Source organism: Lytechinus variegatus, chromosome 14 (assembly GCF_018143015.1).
Source record: "Lytechinus variegatus isolate NC3 chromosome 14, Lvar_3.0, whole genome shotgun sequence".
NCBI classification, from domain to species: Eukaryota; Metazoa; Echinodermata; class Echinoidea; order Temnopleuroida; family Toxopneustidae; genus Lytechinus; species Lytechinus variegatus.
Genome location: NC_054753.1, coordinates 24,364,423 through 24,380,912, shown reverse-complemented (window position 1 = coordinate 24,380,912; position 16,490 = coordinate 24,364,423). Strand labels below are relative to the sequence as shown.

Genomic DNA, 16,490 nt, shown 5'->3' with positions numbered 1-16,490 from the left:
TGTCTCCCTTATAATGAAATAAGTTGCAGCAAAAAATATCTAATGCACTAAATCAGTTGTCAATCATTTTTCTAGTTCTTTGAGGATTTTTTTTTTAATAAACCTAGTTTCATATATTAAAATACAAAAGAACAAGTGGAGATGTGACATCATCAGTCCACCTAATGAATATTCATGACTGTTTTCACAAAATAGGCTATTACTAAACTTTAAAATTCAATAACTTTGTTATTTGTTATCCGATTTTGATGAATTTTTTGGCATTTTGCTCAGTGAATTCTACTCTATTTATTAAGCTATACATACTTCCAGCCTGGACCATCCCTTTAATAAATATTGAATTCCATACTGCTTGTATAAATATGTACCTGGGATTCAACGTGCCTCCGTTTTGAAATATTCAAGTAGATCATACAGCTGGCGTGTATTTCGAAATCAGTGGCACCTATAAACACAACTGGGTCTATTGTTTTAGCTGTCTGTTCGTTGAATTGTGCCATTGTTGAGTATCGAATATTTGACGGAAGGAGGCTGATTTAAAACAATCAAACTGATGTTTTTCAAAGGTTTCGAGGGTGTCATCTACAAAAACGAAGAACGGAATAAACAGGGAATAGGGGCGGTCCGGAGGCAGGATGGTTCTGGAACAATCTGGGAGATATTGTATTTATCCTAATCCTTTATTTAATCATAATGGTTGGTTTTCATTTCGCAAAAAAAAAATACGTATAGCAGAATGAAATATGAAGTACATTATGTCTTGAATTTCCATGCGACATATTTTCGACAAATTAATGTGAATCCAAATTCAAGAAAACTGTTGACATAATTGAATTGTTTTCGGAAAATGGACGTTGAATCAGCATTAATATACCATTTGTATCAGATTTAACAGATACAGCGCGCCCCAAAATAATTTCCCTCTGATATGCGGCTAAATTTCTTCAAAAAATAAATATTATTCTCAATGAAATGTATAGATATAGGAAGCCCATCTCATGTTCTGACTGCTATAAAAATTTCATTGGCCTCGCTTCAGTGGTTTTGTATACACAGTCTATTATGTAACAGTGGTGTTTTTCAGCCCATTCGAAGTTTGCATGCATGCAGCATGTGTGTTCTGCACTTAAAAGCATATCAACCCCCTTTGACCATTTTGACCAAGGAATTCCCTGATCTGACCAGGGAAATCTCCATGATATAACCAGGCTCATCAAATCACAACCTTGAGCCCCCCCCCCCCGGGGGGGGGGGGATTTCCATTCATACCATGCGCGACCATGGGGTCTCGAAAAGCACCCTAAACACGTAATTTCCATATTCTGAAAATGCACCCCTTAACAAGTATTGGCGTGTGAAACCTTACCCTTTACAAGTATTGGAAACAAAACGATACTCTTGGCAAATATTCCCTGAAATGGACCCCTAAACAAGTACAGGAATGTTTTATTGTTTTATTGTTACGGGTCCTTCGGTCGTCGGCTTTACCTTATTTGGTTTAGTACGAGCCCACCTTCTACACCTCGCGCAAATAGGACTCTAAACACGTAGTGTTGGGGCAAAAAGGACATCCTTTATAAAACATTTTAAGTTTGTTTTATCATCCCCGCAAATTCGACCCTATACACGTAATTTTACTAGCGAATTGATACCCTTTTTTCATTATTTTTGTGTTTTTGACACCCTTATTACGTTACGTACGTAACGTGCCCTATCGCGAAAAGGACATCCTTTTTACGTGTTTTTTGGGTCGCGCATGGTATCCACTCGTCAATGTAAGTGGCCCCCGGGCCTTTAGCATGTTCAGAAGGGCAAAAACAATATTTGTCAGTTTATTTCATGTTTGATAACGGGAGATGGACAATGGTTAAGACAACGGGTCATGTCTGTAAGTGAATACTGCCTTTTTTTGGGGGGGGGGTTATTATTTTTTTTTCGTGAATAAGCTACTGTGGTCAATTTAATTCAATGTAACTTTTTTAACCAAAAAAAGCCAAATACTTCTCTGGTAAAGTTTCTCTTGGCAAAGGGTTATTAACTTGTGGATTCCCCTTTATTTTTAGGCTTACTTTACTCATCCATCATTCACATTTTCTTTCAAGTTGGTGCACTGATTCCCATAATCAATTATCAACAAAATTAATTTCTTACTATGTTTCCTACCCTTCTGAACATGCCCAAGCGCGAGTGAAAATTTTATGTAGTGGCATGAAATATTTTTTTGTATTTTTTCCCCTCACCTTATTTTATTCACTCGCCTTTCTCCTCTTTATCTTCCTCTTCTTTTTTTCTTCTATCTTTCCCCTTCTTTTTCTTTCTTTCTCCCTGTTTTTTGCTCCACCATTTTTTTCAAGGGGGGGGGGACGTGCCCCCCTCCCGGCCCACCCGTAGCTATGCCCCAGATAATGAGCAAAAACTTTTGTTTTTAACTTCACAGAATCATCAAAAAAAGGCGAGTTTGAATTGAATTGCATCAAATGTTAACTAATTTCACCACAGAGAAAAAGCGTGTAGGTCATTATAACTCACTGCAGTTTTTGCCTTTCATCTTAAACATATTTTCAAAGTCAACTAGTCCATTGCATTCTTAGGCAGAGCTTATCTTTTGTTTTGCAAGTCTAAAAATCGAGATTCTGTCAGTTTATTCACTTGTGCATAGCAGGGAGAACCACTTAATAATATCTAGACTTTTTAGGAGCTACAACAAGCCTAGCATGGTTGAAATTTAAAGTGACCGTTAGATTTTAAAATTGATTGACCTATCAGAGTGGCCCAAAACAAAATATTCTCGAGTGCTTATCAATTTTCAGACCCTTACACCATGTCCTAATTCAGATGTGGGATGTGGGGGTATTCCTCACTAAAACTGATCGCTCTTACAAAACAGATAAATCTTAAGGCATAATTGAATGAGTCGAGCGCGAAGCGCAATCTCAAACTTTTTGCTATTTCGACTGAAAATCGAATATTCTGGTTAGTTTTTCAAGTTAGGAGCAAGTTGGGTATCAAGGTGGGAAATTAATGCGAGCGCGAACTCAAAATATTATCCTAAAAGGCACCTGGTAATGACGGTTTTCAATAGACAACGTGTACTTCAATTTCATAGATTCTTTGCTTCTTCCTTGCAAATTCTGATATGGGAATAGTTGATTGATTGGAAATAATTGATTAACCTTTCAGTGCAGCTGGCGAAATCTGTCACACCTTCACACAAAGGTTTCATCTCTTTTCATTAACGTTGCTATTGTTTTAGGTGTATGATTTTTTTTCATCATCGAGCGTTTGACGGAAGAGCTGTTTTTTGTTGTTTGATATGTCGTAGCATATCTTTTTGCTCGAATTGCATACCCCTGGAGAAGGGAGAGAGGGGGTGGGAGGGTATAGTGTATAGTATGTCCCTCTGAGATAGGTCTTAATTAATTCTAAAATGTGTTAGTATTCTCAAATAAGTGTTCATGAGTAGAAAACTTATTTTCATCATAAGCCTTTAACAAATTCTGCGCTGTCATTAAGCATATTAGATTAATGAATAAAAAATAACATCTTCATGAACTTATAATAACTAAATTGGCCCTTTTCAGAATATAATATCGACAAGTCTCATCTTGCGCTTAGGAATAATAGGAAGATAGTCATCATTTTCATATGATGACAAAATGGTCCTTGGTCAAAATAATGATTAAAAATATCAGCTCGTACTCGCATCATTTATTAAGTGTGACCCACATCCACTTCACAAATTTCCTACACAGTGGTTAAAATAGTGCTTAAATTTGCCCCCTTTTCAGATCGGAATGTAAGATATCTTCAGCTCGCGCTTCGCGCTCGCATTAATGATATTTCATGATTAAAACAATGTATTGAGAATGCAAAGATTAGGTCTAAATCTAAAACACGCGCGCGCATGTTTAGGCAGCTTGTTCTTTATTAAAACGTACTTAAATTATCCAGTTGGGCAATACCATTAAATGATAACTTTTTGGTACGTCTGCCCCCCCCCCCATTTTTCTCAAATCTCTCTTCACTTTATAAACTGGCCAAGACCAAGTCATGGTCCTTAGAAAACATTGCAGATTGTCAAAAGAACGAGACAGAAAATTTCATGAAGGGCACAAATATAGGGGGTTGGACGTATATATTTTATGTAATTGCCCAGTTTCAGATCAGAATATCAAAAATGTACTCCTAGCGCTTCACGCTCGCATTATAAAGTAGGAAGACTCAATTGCCCATCTTGTTCATGAATTACAATAACATGAATAGAGTGTCTCTTTTTGTCTAAAATCTATTCTCTTGCGCTCGCGCTAGCGCAAGCATCAATTGTTGAGTTACATACCTATCCTTTTCATGATTAGAAAAAGTGCTTAGAATGACCCTTTTTAGGTAGAAATGCCAAGGGGGGGGGAGTAAGGAGGGAAAGATGGGGGTTACCTTCAACCAGTATAGTATATATGCTGTATTTCCTAAGAATGATACAAACAGCATAATGTGCGATTCCATGTATATCTTCTGACAACGTGAAATGAATTATGTAAGCAGTATGTTTGGATTCAGATTTGTGAAAGAGATGGTATTTGAAAATTCTAGGCATGATGTATTTCATAATTATGCTATTCTGCTGCATGTATCTTTTTTTCAAATCAACAAAATTACAATTAAAAAAAATAAAAAATAAGTATAAATCATTTTTCAATATCTCCCAGATTGTTCCAGAACCATCCTGCCTCCGGACCGCCCCTATTCCCTGTTTATTCCGTTCTTCATTTTTGTAGATGACACCCTCGAAACCTTTGAAAAACATCAGTTTGATTGTTTCAAATCAGCCGCCTTCCGTCAAACATTCGATACTCAACAATGGCATATTCAACGAACAGACAGCCAAAACAATAGTCCCAGTTGTGTTTAGGTGCCACTGAATTCGATATTTACGCCAGCTGTATAATCTACTTGCATTGTTCAAAATGGAGGCGCATTGAATCCCAGCTTATAATTATATAAGCAAGTGTAGCAATAGTTATCTAACGAGATTAGATATCAAAGTAACATAATTACGACCGGAGTTTGATATATTTAATTTATAAGGTGTTACCTACTGTCCATGATATTCATAAAAGTAAATAACAATTTATTTTCACGAATCACCTCTTACAATTATATTAATCATACAAAAATTAAGCTCACATACAAAAATTAAGCTCACACTTCGCGTTCGCGTAATTATTTGGTTAGATACAAATCTTTTTCATAATTACCAAAACTGCTCGGAACACACTAAGAAAAATAGGTTCAACTTTACACCTTTGAAGGTACAGACCGGATGTCACACTCGGCACACCTTTAAGGTGCAACTTTGAACCTCTCTGAAATATGCAAAACCCCCACCAAAAATAACAATAGATTATCGGGACTTCCGGTTTGTTCTCTTCAGATTTTTCTATGGATTTTTAGGTGTTGCTTACCTTTCTTGGGACTCGAACTCACCTCGTTGTAACTGCAGCCAAGACCCTTCCTGCTACAGGCGGGTATCCAGTATTTTGCAGCTTGGGGGGGGGGGGGTGACCTAATTTTGGCACCCCTGTGAAATTTTCGGAAATGCCCCCCCCCCCCGCCAGGCAATCATAGGTGCCTCAAATGCATGTTGAATTATATTACCGGTATTTTATCACGTGAAAGAGGGCAATCGAAGACCACTGCTTTTTAATGTGTTCGTGAAAAATTACCCATGAATATGTTGCAATACCACTTTTTGAAAATAATAAATGCGACCAGAAAAACACAAAATATTAAGCACTTTAGCGTTTCAATTTGGTTTAACTTCTCATCAGAGTGGTAGGCCCTACGTGTGCGGGAGCTGTAATTTTATTTATTTTTTACCAGAGGCGGCTCCAGCTTTCGCCAGTAGGGGGAGGCGGATATTTTCAGCTGTTTCCTTATCGGACATTCTATTTTTTGCAACCGTGAACATTATGGGTATAAAGTCTATCTAAGAAACATTGATGCGAGCTGAAAATATTTAATATTCTGACCTCAAATTTGGAAAATCTGTGAGTATTTTTGGCAAACAACAGTCTGATGGGTATCTATCTCAACATATTTCATCCGAACGTGACAGTCTTTGATTTTCCGACCCAAAACTGTACAATTTTTGTAATCATGAACAGGGTGGGCATCTATCTAAATAATTGATGCGAGCGCGAAGCGCGACCTAAAATTTTTTGATATTCTGACCAATATTTGGACATTATAAGCACTATGGTAATCATGAACAGGATGGGTATGTAAAAACATTTTATGTGAGCGAGATGCGCGAGTATAAAACTTTTGACATTCCGATCCAAAGTTGGACAGTCTAAATCTAACTATGAACAGGACTGTCACCTTATATCTATCTCAACATTTTATGCGAGCGCGAAAGGCGAGCTGACAATTTTCGAATTTCCGACCCAAAACTGGACATTCTAATCATTTTTTATTTTTTGATATGATTTCATATCGATCTATAAAACCTCTTAGTTTTTCCATCACTTCTTTATCTTGCTATGAGATAAATATTGCTATTTGTTCTTTTTTTTCTTTCTGATGTTTCACTTTTAGCATTATTTGAATTTTAGTTTTGCTGTATATGGTTATTCCTAATCATATGTAATCTTCACTTTTATTGTGTGTATTTCTCTCTTTATGCAGGAACATTACGTGAAACAGCCTGCGAGCTGATAAATGTTTTAATGTTTATGTTTTAATAAAATGAAATGAAATAAAATAAATATTTTTTGTTGTAACCATGAACAGGATGGGTATCTATTTAACAACTGATGCGAGCGCAAGAGCGAGCTTAATTTATTTTTTAGACTGTGCCTTAAAATTTGGACATCCTAAGCACTTTCTGTAATCATGAAGAGGATGTACATCTATTTAATCGATGCGAACACGAAGCGCGAACTGAAAAATGTTGATATTCCAACCGAAAAATTGTCGTTCTAAGCACATTTTTGTGCCCGACCATGAACAGGATGAGCACATATCTAAACAGTGATGCGCATGAGAAAAGCGAGCTATTTTTTAATATTCTGATTTAAAATTTGGATATTCGAGTAAACATTTTTGTCTCGCCCACCAGAGGTGAAGGCGAGACTTTGGGATCCAAATTTCGTCCGTCCGTCACAAACCTAATGACACATATAACTCTACAACCGTAAATCGATTTTCAACCAAACTTGGATGGTAGATGGACTTGGGCGACCTGCATGTTATGCTGCAGTCTGAGGTCACATGGTAAGGTCAAAGGCCTTTTTCAGGTCAACTTTAAAGTTTACATGCAAGACCTATGACACCTAACTCCGCAACCGTAAGTCGCTTAAGTTTAACCAAACTTGGATGGTAGTTGGACTTGGAGAACCTGCATGCGATGCTGCAGTCGGAGGTGACATGGTTAGGTCAAAGGTCATTTTCAGGTCAATGTTAAAGTTTACATGCAAGACTCTCTTATGACACATAGCTCTGCAACCGTAAGTCGCTTTTGAACCAAACTTGGAAGATAGATGGACTTGGGGGACCTGCATGTTATACTGCATGTTATACTGCAGTCGGAGGTCACATGGTCCTAGTCAACATTATAGTTTACGTGCAAGGCACTTATGAGAAGTGTTATTCCATCTAAGTCGTGTCACAATGAAGTTTCGATACAATTCTGTTGCGTGCCCTTTCAAATCACGATATTTCTGGTTATTTTCATATCGTGGGCGAGACACAAAATCGCTTTTGCCTTGTTGGTAATCATGAACAGGATGAGTATCTAACAAAACATTTTATGCGAGACCGAAGCGCGAGCTGATTTTTTTTTTATAACTTTCGACCCAAAGTTGGAAATTCAAGCACTTTACTTAACCATAAACAGGATCATCACCTTACTAAACAATATTGATGCGAGCGCGAAGAGTGAGGTGAAAATTTTGACATTCTGACCTAAACTTTTGACTTTCTAAGCATTTTTTTGATAATCATGAACAGGATCGGCATCTATAACTATAAGCATTTGATGCGAGCAAACATGAGTTTGGCGTCCCAATGTGAAACACGAATTTGGCGCCCCGGTCAAACTTTAAATTTGAGCCCAAAAAGTCGAATATGAATTTTCGCCCCCTCCTTAATTTGGTTGAACACGAATTTTGCGCCCCAGGACAAATATCAAATTGGCATCCAAATTCGAATCAACAACATGTAAACAATAAGTGATACAAATCTTCATGCGTCGACGTTTGACAACTAAATTGTTCATTGGATTACAAAAGTATTTTTACATGGTAAAATTTAATGAAACTTAGTATACAGTATAAGGCAACATTTCACACTGAGATAAATTAATTCAAATTAAAAAAGGGGGTAAGTATAGAGAAGAGATTAAAATGGAAAACAAGGAGGGATTATAATGAATCGATAAACTTAACATTTACTTAAATATATACGAAATATATAGGAATAAACAAGTTAGAACATTTCAACCCTGAAAATAATATTTACATGTGATTATTCTGAACTAATAAGCCGATATGAGGTAAAGTTTTGAAAGTGAGTAAATAAAGAACAAGAGATTCAATTTTATTAAGTTTGTTAACAAAAATCATGTAAACTAGGAGTAATTAGCCTGATTAAAATACTAACTACCATTTCAAATCATGCCAGTGGATTGTACAATAAACAGGAATAGAGGAGCGGCAAGTTTTAGTAGCAAAATTTTGATAATCACATTTTGAGATATCACATCATTGCGTTTTTTTTTATTCCGAATAAAAATATTATAAATGAATCATTACATTATGAAATGACCAAATATCATATTATCTATTGTTTAGTTATTAAATAATATTATACAATATATTCAGTGAAAATTAAGTAACAAAAACACATTATTAATCCAATTCGGTCGTCAGTCATCAATTCGAGTTTATCCTCTACACTGTAAAAAATATTGGGCAAAATTTTAACCAGCACGAGGGTAGTTATGTCTCCAACCAATTTTGGGCGGTATTCTACCCCATGCGGGAAGCATATTATTGTCCAGTAAGGTTAAAAAATAAGCAGAAATTACTTAAGAATGAGCAAAATTTCATCACACTGGATAAATAATAATGCCCAAAAGAAATGCCTAATGTTGGTTGGATACATAATTACCATCATGGAGCATTTTTACCCAATATTTTTAAGAGTGTATAGCATAAATATCAAATAGAGTTTTAGAATGAGGGAGAGTGGTGGGAGAAAGACATAATGGTAATCAAGTGTGAATGATTGTTTTGCACAGGCCTCTGTCACATGGTCGTGGTCAAAGGCCATTTTGGATCAATGGACATAGTATTTTATCACCATTATTATGCATGTTTTCTTTTGTGAATAATTATTCAATAGCTGTTTTCAAAGTTAGCACTGCTGCGATATCACATTGCATAATGCAGGCGAGACTGCCAGAGGCAATCCCTTCTATTCATAGATTTTTTTTTTAGAAGAGTCTGTTTTGTATATTATTGGTCAAAGAAATTTGTAAAGATTGATTTTACGTCTACATTTGGAATAAGGCAACTTAAAAAGTTTATGTATGAATTATGAATCAATTATAATGATGCCATGTTATACATTATCTTGACATGTTATATGATTATGATGGGGAAGATCTAAATATTACTAAAAAGAACGACAATTACGATGATTTGTAAACGTTTTGTTGGTGTGACTGTAACAAACACTAGCTGATTCAGGGAAGGGGGGGGGGGCACCGTCCAGCCGTGCCCCCTTTGAGAGGCATAATCAAAATTTGTAATGTAATTAAATATGTCGTTCTAATCCTCCCTTCTCATTTTGAAAGCAATGACCCTTTTTCTCTTGCCAAATTTTCCACGGACGAAATGACCTTAAATTTTTGGTGAAAACCTTTTTTTTTGCTTGTCAAATTTTTTGGGGAAAATGTGCCCCCCACAGTTTTGAAAAATCCTGGATTCGCCCCTGGAAACAAAGGTTTAGGCCCGTATTCTGAAGTCAGGTTTAACTTAAACTCAGGTTTAAAGTTGTGGTTCAAGTATGGGAAGCCAAAAGTATCTTTTTTTTATTAAGTTGTATGTTTCTTATGTTTACTGTGCTCTTTCCTGATTCATCGATGGTGAAGACAATCATCTATTTATACTTCCTACACAAATCTGAATGATTTTATAGCAGAATGAGCTGAAGTCTGATATCTCTTCCGTTAGTTATTATGTAACAATTGGCTATCCATACTTAAACCACAACTTTAAACCTGAGTTAAGGTTAAACCCGACTACAGAACACAGGCCATAGTGTTGGGATATACTCCACGGAAGAACTGAGAGAGAGTGGGGGGGGGGGGGAGGGAGATTAAAAAGAGAGTGTATAGTTCATTGCCAATATTATTATCATTAAAATAAGCGACATCTTTGCGCCATTGAGTGACGTAAATACATTTATTAACCAATGAGATTCGAAGACGGAAATTTTAGGTTCCGGAGAAGGGGTGGCTGAGAGCTAGCGGCCGGGGGAGAGAGAAAAAGACCCACTATCAAACATAAAACGACGAAAAAAAGATGTATGTATTGGATTGAAAGAAAACAAATACACAAAAATGAGGATTGCCTGGTTTAGAGAAATGAGAGGAGGGCGTCTTCCCTGTCATTGGTTGTTTTCTTTAATTAATATTCATTGATTCATCACGTGATAACACCCTTTCAACCAATAGGATGCGAGAACAAACCCAAGACGGATCCGCCACGGCGATCTGGTGGATTTAACTCTGGACTAAACAGATTGATCTGATCATTTTGCTTCTAACTTGGAGCAGAAACAGACACGTTTTCTTGTGTGGAAGACAAGATATCCGCAAAGGAATGAAGCTGATTTTGACCGGGCTCCTTTTGGCCTGCATGGCTGCTGGAGGACAGGCGGCTGAGTACGTTGAACAGAAGGGTATGAACTAATCATTTTTTTCCTTTTGTCCCTAACAATAAAACCTCATATTTAAAATGCAAGGTGAAACGAACGGACATTTAAGTTGGTTTAATGACTTGTTCAATTATTTGCCGACTAATATTGCATCTGCGACTAATATTGCATCTCTAGTTTGTAGTCTTATCTTTCCCGATTGAAAGTTGTGTTTTTTTTTTCAATGTTCTGTTTTTTTAAAGTGAAATTATGCAAACTTTTATCACCATGATTAATGTTCTCGACTATTAGAATATTGGAACTGCTATTAATCATTATTGATATTTCAGATTAAACTATTTCGTATACTCATTACTTGATCCATTGACATTGTCTGCTGAAGCGAGTGAGCAAAACAAGATTTCTTTTCAAAAGATATATGTCAGAGATCAGGATATTCAGGAGGAAGTTTTATTAAATAAAAATCTTTGATAAGGATATTTGAAACAAAAAGTTGAAAAGTACAGACAAATTTGATAAACCCCAAATCCATTTCAACTATGCTTGCCATTGTCACCAAATGTTTTTTTTTTCTTGACCAATGCTACCTCAAATTATAAAAGACTTTTCACCCAACTTGCCAAATTGGCAGCATAGGGATTTCAACGTTTCTACCTTACAAGCTGCTTGTACTCACGCCAATATTATCGTAATATTATCATTTATTATTTTGCTTCCTTACATGATTATGAAAGGCCCCTTAAAGTAGTTCACACCGCCAGAACTTTGCTGGAGCGGTGAAAAAAATAATAATCGCCGCTCAATACCGTTCACCACCGTTTAATAGAAGTTGGCCACCGTTAAAGTGATTAATTTGTTAATTAACATTGGTTTGACTTTTTAAAAATCTGAGCTAGAAGGTCACACTTGTCACCTGTGTCTGTGATATGTTAAAAAAAAAAAAATAAGGCCCCGAAAAAATTGCTTTCGAAAATAATTATTTAGTGCTTCAAAAATTGAAATATAAAGTGACCGGAAACACCATCTTAATTTCATCCTATACACTTATGTGTGCTATTTAGGGGTCTATAAGACACCTATTTACAAAATCGGGGTTTGCCTTGTAGTTATAGCTTTTCTTTCTCAATAATGGTTGTTTTCAGGGTTTATTAGTTCTAATACACGCACTTGTACACGTGTTTCATCTTGGTTTGATTTTTTTTTAAATTGGCTGCTAAAGCAGTACCTTTAAGGCAACGCCGTATATACGCTCGGCCACCTCTGATTGTCCCTCCTACCGCTCCGAAAGTTTTGAGCCGCACAAAATATTGCCAGCTGTGAGGGGCGGGCAATTTTCCGCTCCGGCAAAGAACCTCCCCTCCAACAACGCCCAGTCAATGTTTGACACCGCTAGACGCAAGTTCCTGGACGCTTGGGTCCGCTGGGCCAACGCATAGATCTTGAAAGCTGCGGTGATTAAACGTTACACAAACTTTGGTAGAGCGGTTGTATGCGGTTTACGAGCGTACGCAGGATTGCAGGAATTGTGTCGGGCGTTGAAGCAGCGATCCATTGCGGTGATGAACTTTGGCTTGGCGTTGGTATAGAGGTATCACCGCCAAGCCAACGCTCGCAACCGCTCACTACCGTTAAACCAACGCTAAAGCAACGGCGGCTTCAGCGGTGCACCGCTAAAGAAACGCCTTTTTTTCGAAAAAGGACACTGTTTGCAGTGAATATTTAATAGAATACATTTCTCACTATAATCAAACAGAGCGAGTGTAAAAATTATATTCCGACCTGAAAACTCGATTGTGAACATGAAGAGGGTGGATATATCAACCAAACAAATGATGCCAGCGCAAAGCGCGAGCTGAAAATTTTCATTTCCGACCAGAAAACTGGACAATTTAAGCACTTTTCGCATGAACAATATGCGTATATAACAAGTCATGCGAGCGAAAGCTGATACTATAACCTTTCCGAAAAAGGACATGTTAATCAACTTTTTGCAGTGACTATATTTCCCAATAATCAAATAAAGCGAGCGCAAAGCGCGAGCTGAAAACTTTTGAGATATTGGATCTGAAAACTGGACTGGTAAAGCACATTTTTATTAAAGAAGACAGTACAAAAGCACGAAGCGCTAACTAGTTATCTTCAGATTTAGAACTAGAAACAGAACATTCGAAGCAATGTAGCAATCAAGAATGTGGGCATAGATCTAAGCAACTTGGGAGCGCGAATTTATTTTTTTACATCCTGAAAATTTGACATATTTAACAATTTTTGCAATCCTGAACATGATTGGTATCTAATCAGATATATTTAAAATCGGACATTCCATGCAGTTTTTGTAATCATGAAAAGGAAGGGTATCACTGAATGATGCGAGCGCGAAGCGCGAGCTGCAGTGAAAATTTTTGATATTTTGACTTGGAAACTAAATGTTTGTACATGTGCTTACATTAAAACAAACTCAGTTTCTGCATCTGTAATTGAACAAGCTCTATGTCTCAATAATCATAACGCAAGCGCAAAGTGTGAGCATAATTTTATTTCACAGACCCGAAAGGGAACATTTTTAAGCACTGTTAAATGAAGGAAAATGGTTCACTGTCGGTACAGAAGTGCGAGCTGACAGCTCTTGATATTTTTTACTTGAAAAACTTAACATTTTCACACCTTTTTTTATATAAAGAACAAACTCAGATGCAGCATATGCAATTTAACAATCTGTGTATCTTAATGCGAGCGCGAGTGAATACTTTTGATATTCTGAGGGGAGTTAAAGCAACATTTTCAGCAAAATTTTAACTAAACATAATGCAAGTGGGAAGCGCGAGCTGATTTTTTTTTAGATTTAGACCTTAAACCGAGACTTTCTAATAATTTGCGGTAGCCTACAGAGAGCTCCCCACGATCGCATTACGAAAAAATCACAATTTAACGAGAACTATGCAATTTGACATTATTTTACCGACAAAGATAATTAGACCGAGCAAGAACAAAGAATATGGAGCAGTTAGAACAGCCCCGCGTGACCCGACAGTAAGGGTGTTTATCATTTTCCGGACAAGTGTCAGTCCAACATCTCAAACTCCGCATCTTTTATTACACCAACACACAAGTTAACCTAATCAAACCTTGTCTATCCCATTCTCTCTTCTCTCTCTGTTTTGTTCACCTTCCTTTTGTTTTCTTCCTCCTCTTTCTCCCATTATTTCTTTCTTTCTTCCGCCCATCATTTCTTCCTTTCTTTTTTTTTCACTTTTTCTTTCCCCTTTTTCTTTTTTTTTCTTTCGCCCCCTTCCCCCCCTTTCACCCGACGGCAGCGCTGATTAACCGACGATTAGTGTGTGTGAGTGTGTGGGAGGGGCATTGGCGGCGGAGCAGAAGATTATCTTTTGTGTTGGGGGGGACGGCTATTGTTGCGTCCCCCCAAACACAAAAGATAATCCTCTGCTCCGCCGCCTATGGGGAGGGGGTGTCGCACCCTACATCCCCCACTTTAGCTATACGGCCGGGGGGGGGGGGGGTCTTCTTATTATTTGGCAACCAGTCAATTTGAATATTTTCGTCAATAAAAGCCAAGACATATCGAAAGTACCAAGTTTTATGCAATGGCATCCAGGTGTAATCGAGGTAAACACTGTTCGATTGTTTAGGTACCATATCCTTTTGCGACTCATGAGAAAGTCATTTACAAATCTATATTTTGTAAATGGAGAAGACATACCTTCTTAACGGGGGGGGGGGGGTGATCCCATTTCTAATTACCACGCACGATGTACACTTGCATGTCTCTGTGCGTGGGTGGGTCGGTTTGTATGTACAGTATGTATGAATAATGCACAAAATGTGATGGTCCTGTGTCGACTGTGGTTGTATATAGGAATGAAAAGACGAAGTAGAACAACCGAATGGTTGACAAAATAAATCAAATTTTCGCTTTACCAGGAGGTGAATAATCAAGAACATCACTAAAACGCAGCTAGTGCGCAAGCGGAGAACGTAAATCGAAAGGATAACAAAAAACTGTGGTGTTAACCGGTGGACCACACCAGTTATTTTACACCGGTGTTAGATTGACAGTGTTATTTGAACACCCATAGGCCTACAACACCTTTGGTTGTTACATTTACACTCTTTGGTGTTATGTTCAATCTCTAGGGTATACTTTTAATACCTTAGGGTGTGGTCCTCTATTAACACCAACTGGTGTCAGTTTTAACACCAGTTTTCTTTAAGGGTTCAGAACATGGCATTGGGGTAAAGAAATAAAAGTTGCTAGCGAACATGAAGTTTGACCTGTGATGATTTGGTTAATATTCGGAAAATAATCTAATTCGGTTTTTGGGGGGTCTCTGGTTTTATGGGCCAACAATGTTGGAGGGGCGCCAGACAGACAAATGGGGCAACATTCTTAAAAAAAACTGTGAGAAAGCAAAGAAAATGAGCAATAATTTGACCTTTTCAATACAAAATTTAATTTTATAATAGATTTAGATCGACGTGGGTTAAAAAAAATCATATATTTAACCCTTTCCATTTCTCTTTCTTTCCCTTTCTCCCTTTTTTTTGGTCGTGATTTCATAGGGTCCAAAGCCCGGCCCCAAGCCCCCTCCACACACCAGATCAAGCTGAAATTGTTATACTGACTTAAAAATTGGCCGCTTTAAGGACTCTTGTAGATTTCCATGGTTCTTTCCCTTGGGTGTACTCTATTTCAATTTTAGTTCTCATTTATTTAGTTTCTTCTCCACTTATATCGTCATCATAAACCTGAAAAGTAAAAAAAAAAATAGCGAAAATGAAGTGATTTTGAAAAGAACGGTAACACACCCCTTGCATGGTCTCGGAGATGGGTAAATCTTTATTCTTCCTTGAACTCATTTTGAGACAAAAACAAGTAAACATGGTTTATATTATGTATCTAATGTCTGAGACGTTAGACTCGGAATAAATTAGAAAAGATGTACTGATCCCCAGGACCTATGCCAAGGCATGAACGTTCAAGGCCAAAACATTAATTAAAATGGTAGAGTGAGTCCGTAAGCACAGGCTTGCTTGTATGAAAACAGAAAAATGAAATAATAAGATGAATAAAATTTTGGGAACAATCAAACAAACAGTAAGAAAGTTATATGAATATTTGAAATCATTTGGTGATCCTCTCATGGGCAAATAGGGCAATGGGACCTCATTTGAGATGTCGTAGAAAGATGCCCCAAAACATTTCTCTTTTATTTATTCTAAGGATAGTACAAACTCTTTGTCCATGTTTCATTTCACAAAACCTCAAAAAAAAAAAAAAAAACCCACCCACCGGGGCCATTTAGCAGTTTGCAAGTTAGGAGTGACTTTAAGAACGACTGGTGATCCTTTCTTGAGGTAACTGTATTCACCATTAGATGTTCATTGGTGATTACTTAGCAAGTAAAAAAGTTCATTAGTATACGGACAGCTTTATGAAACGCCAACCTGGGTCCCGTAACACAAAGGTTAGCGATTGATCGTACGCTTGATTTTTGCGATTGATTTTACATTGTAGTCAGTGGAATCAATCG

At 37.2% G+C, this 16,490-nt stretch overlaps 1 protein-coding gene across 1 annotated transcript in view; it reads left to right on the top strand.

Moving 5' to 3' along the window:
- The first annotated feature begins 10,809 nt into the window (after positions 1–10,809).
- LOC121427776 overlaps positions 10,810–16,490 on the top strand; it is a 54,701-nt gene continuing 49,020 nt past the window's right edge. Inside the window, exon 1 of the mRNA XM_041624332.1 lies at positions 10,810–10,965. Within this exon, the coding sequence (XP_041480266.1) occupies positions 10,887–10,965 (79 nt within the window). The 5' untranslated portion in view covers positions 10,810–10,886. The remainder of the gene's footprint in view (positions 10,966–16,490) is intronic.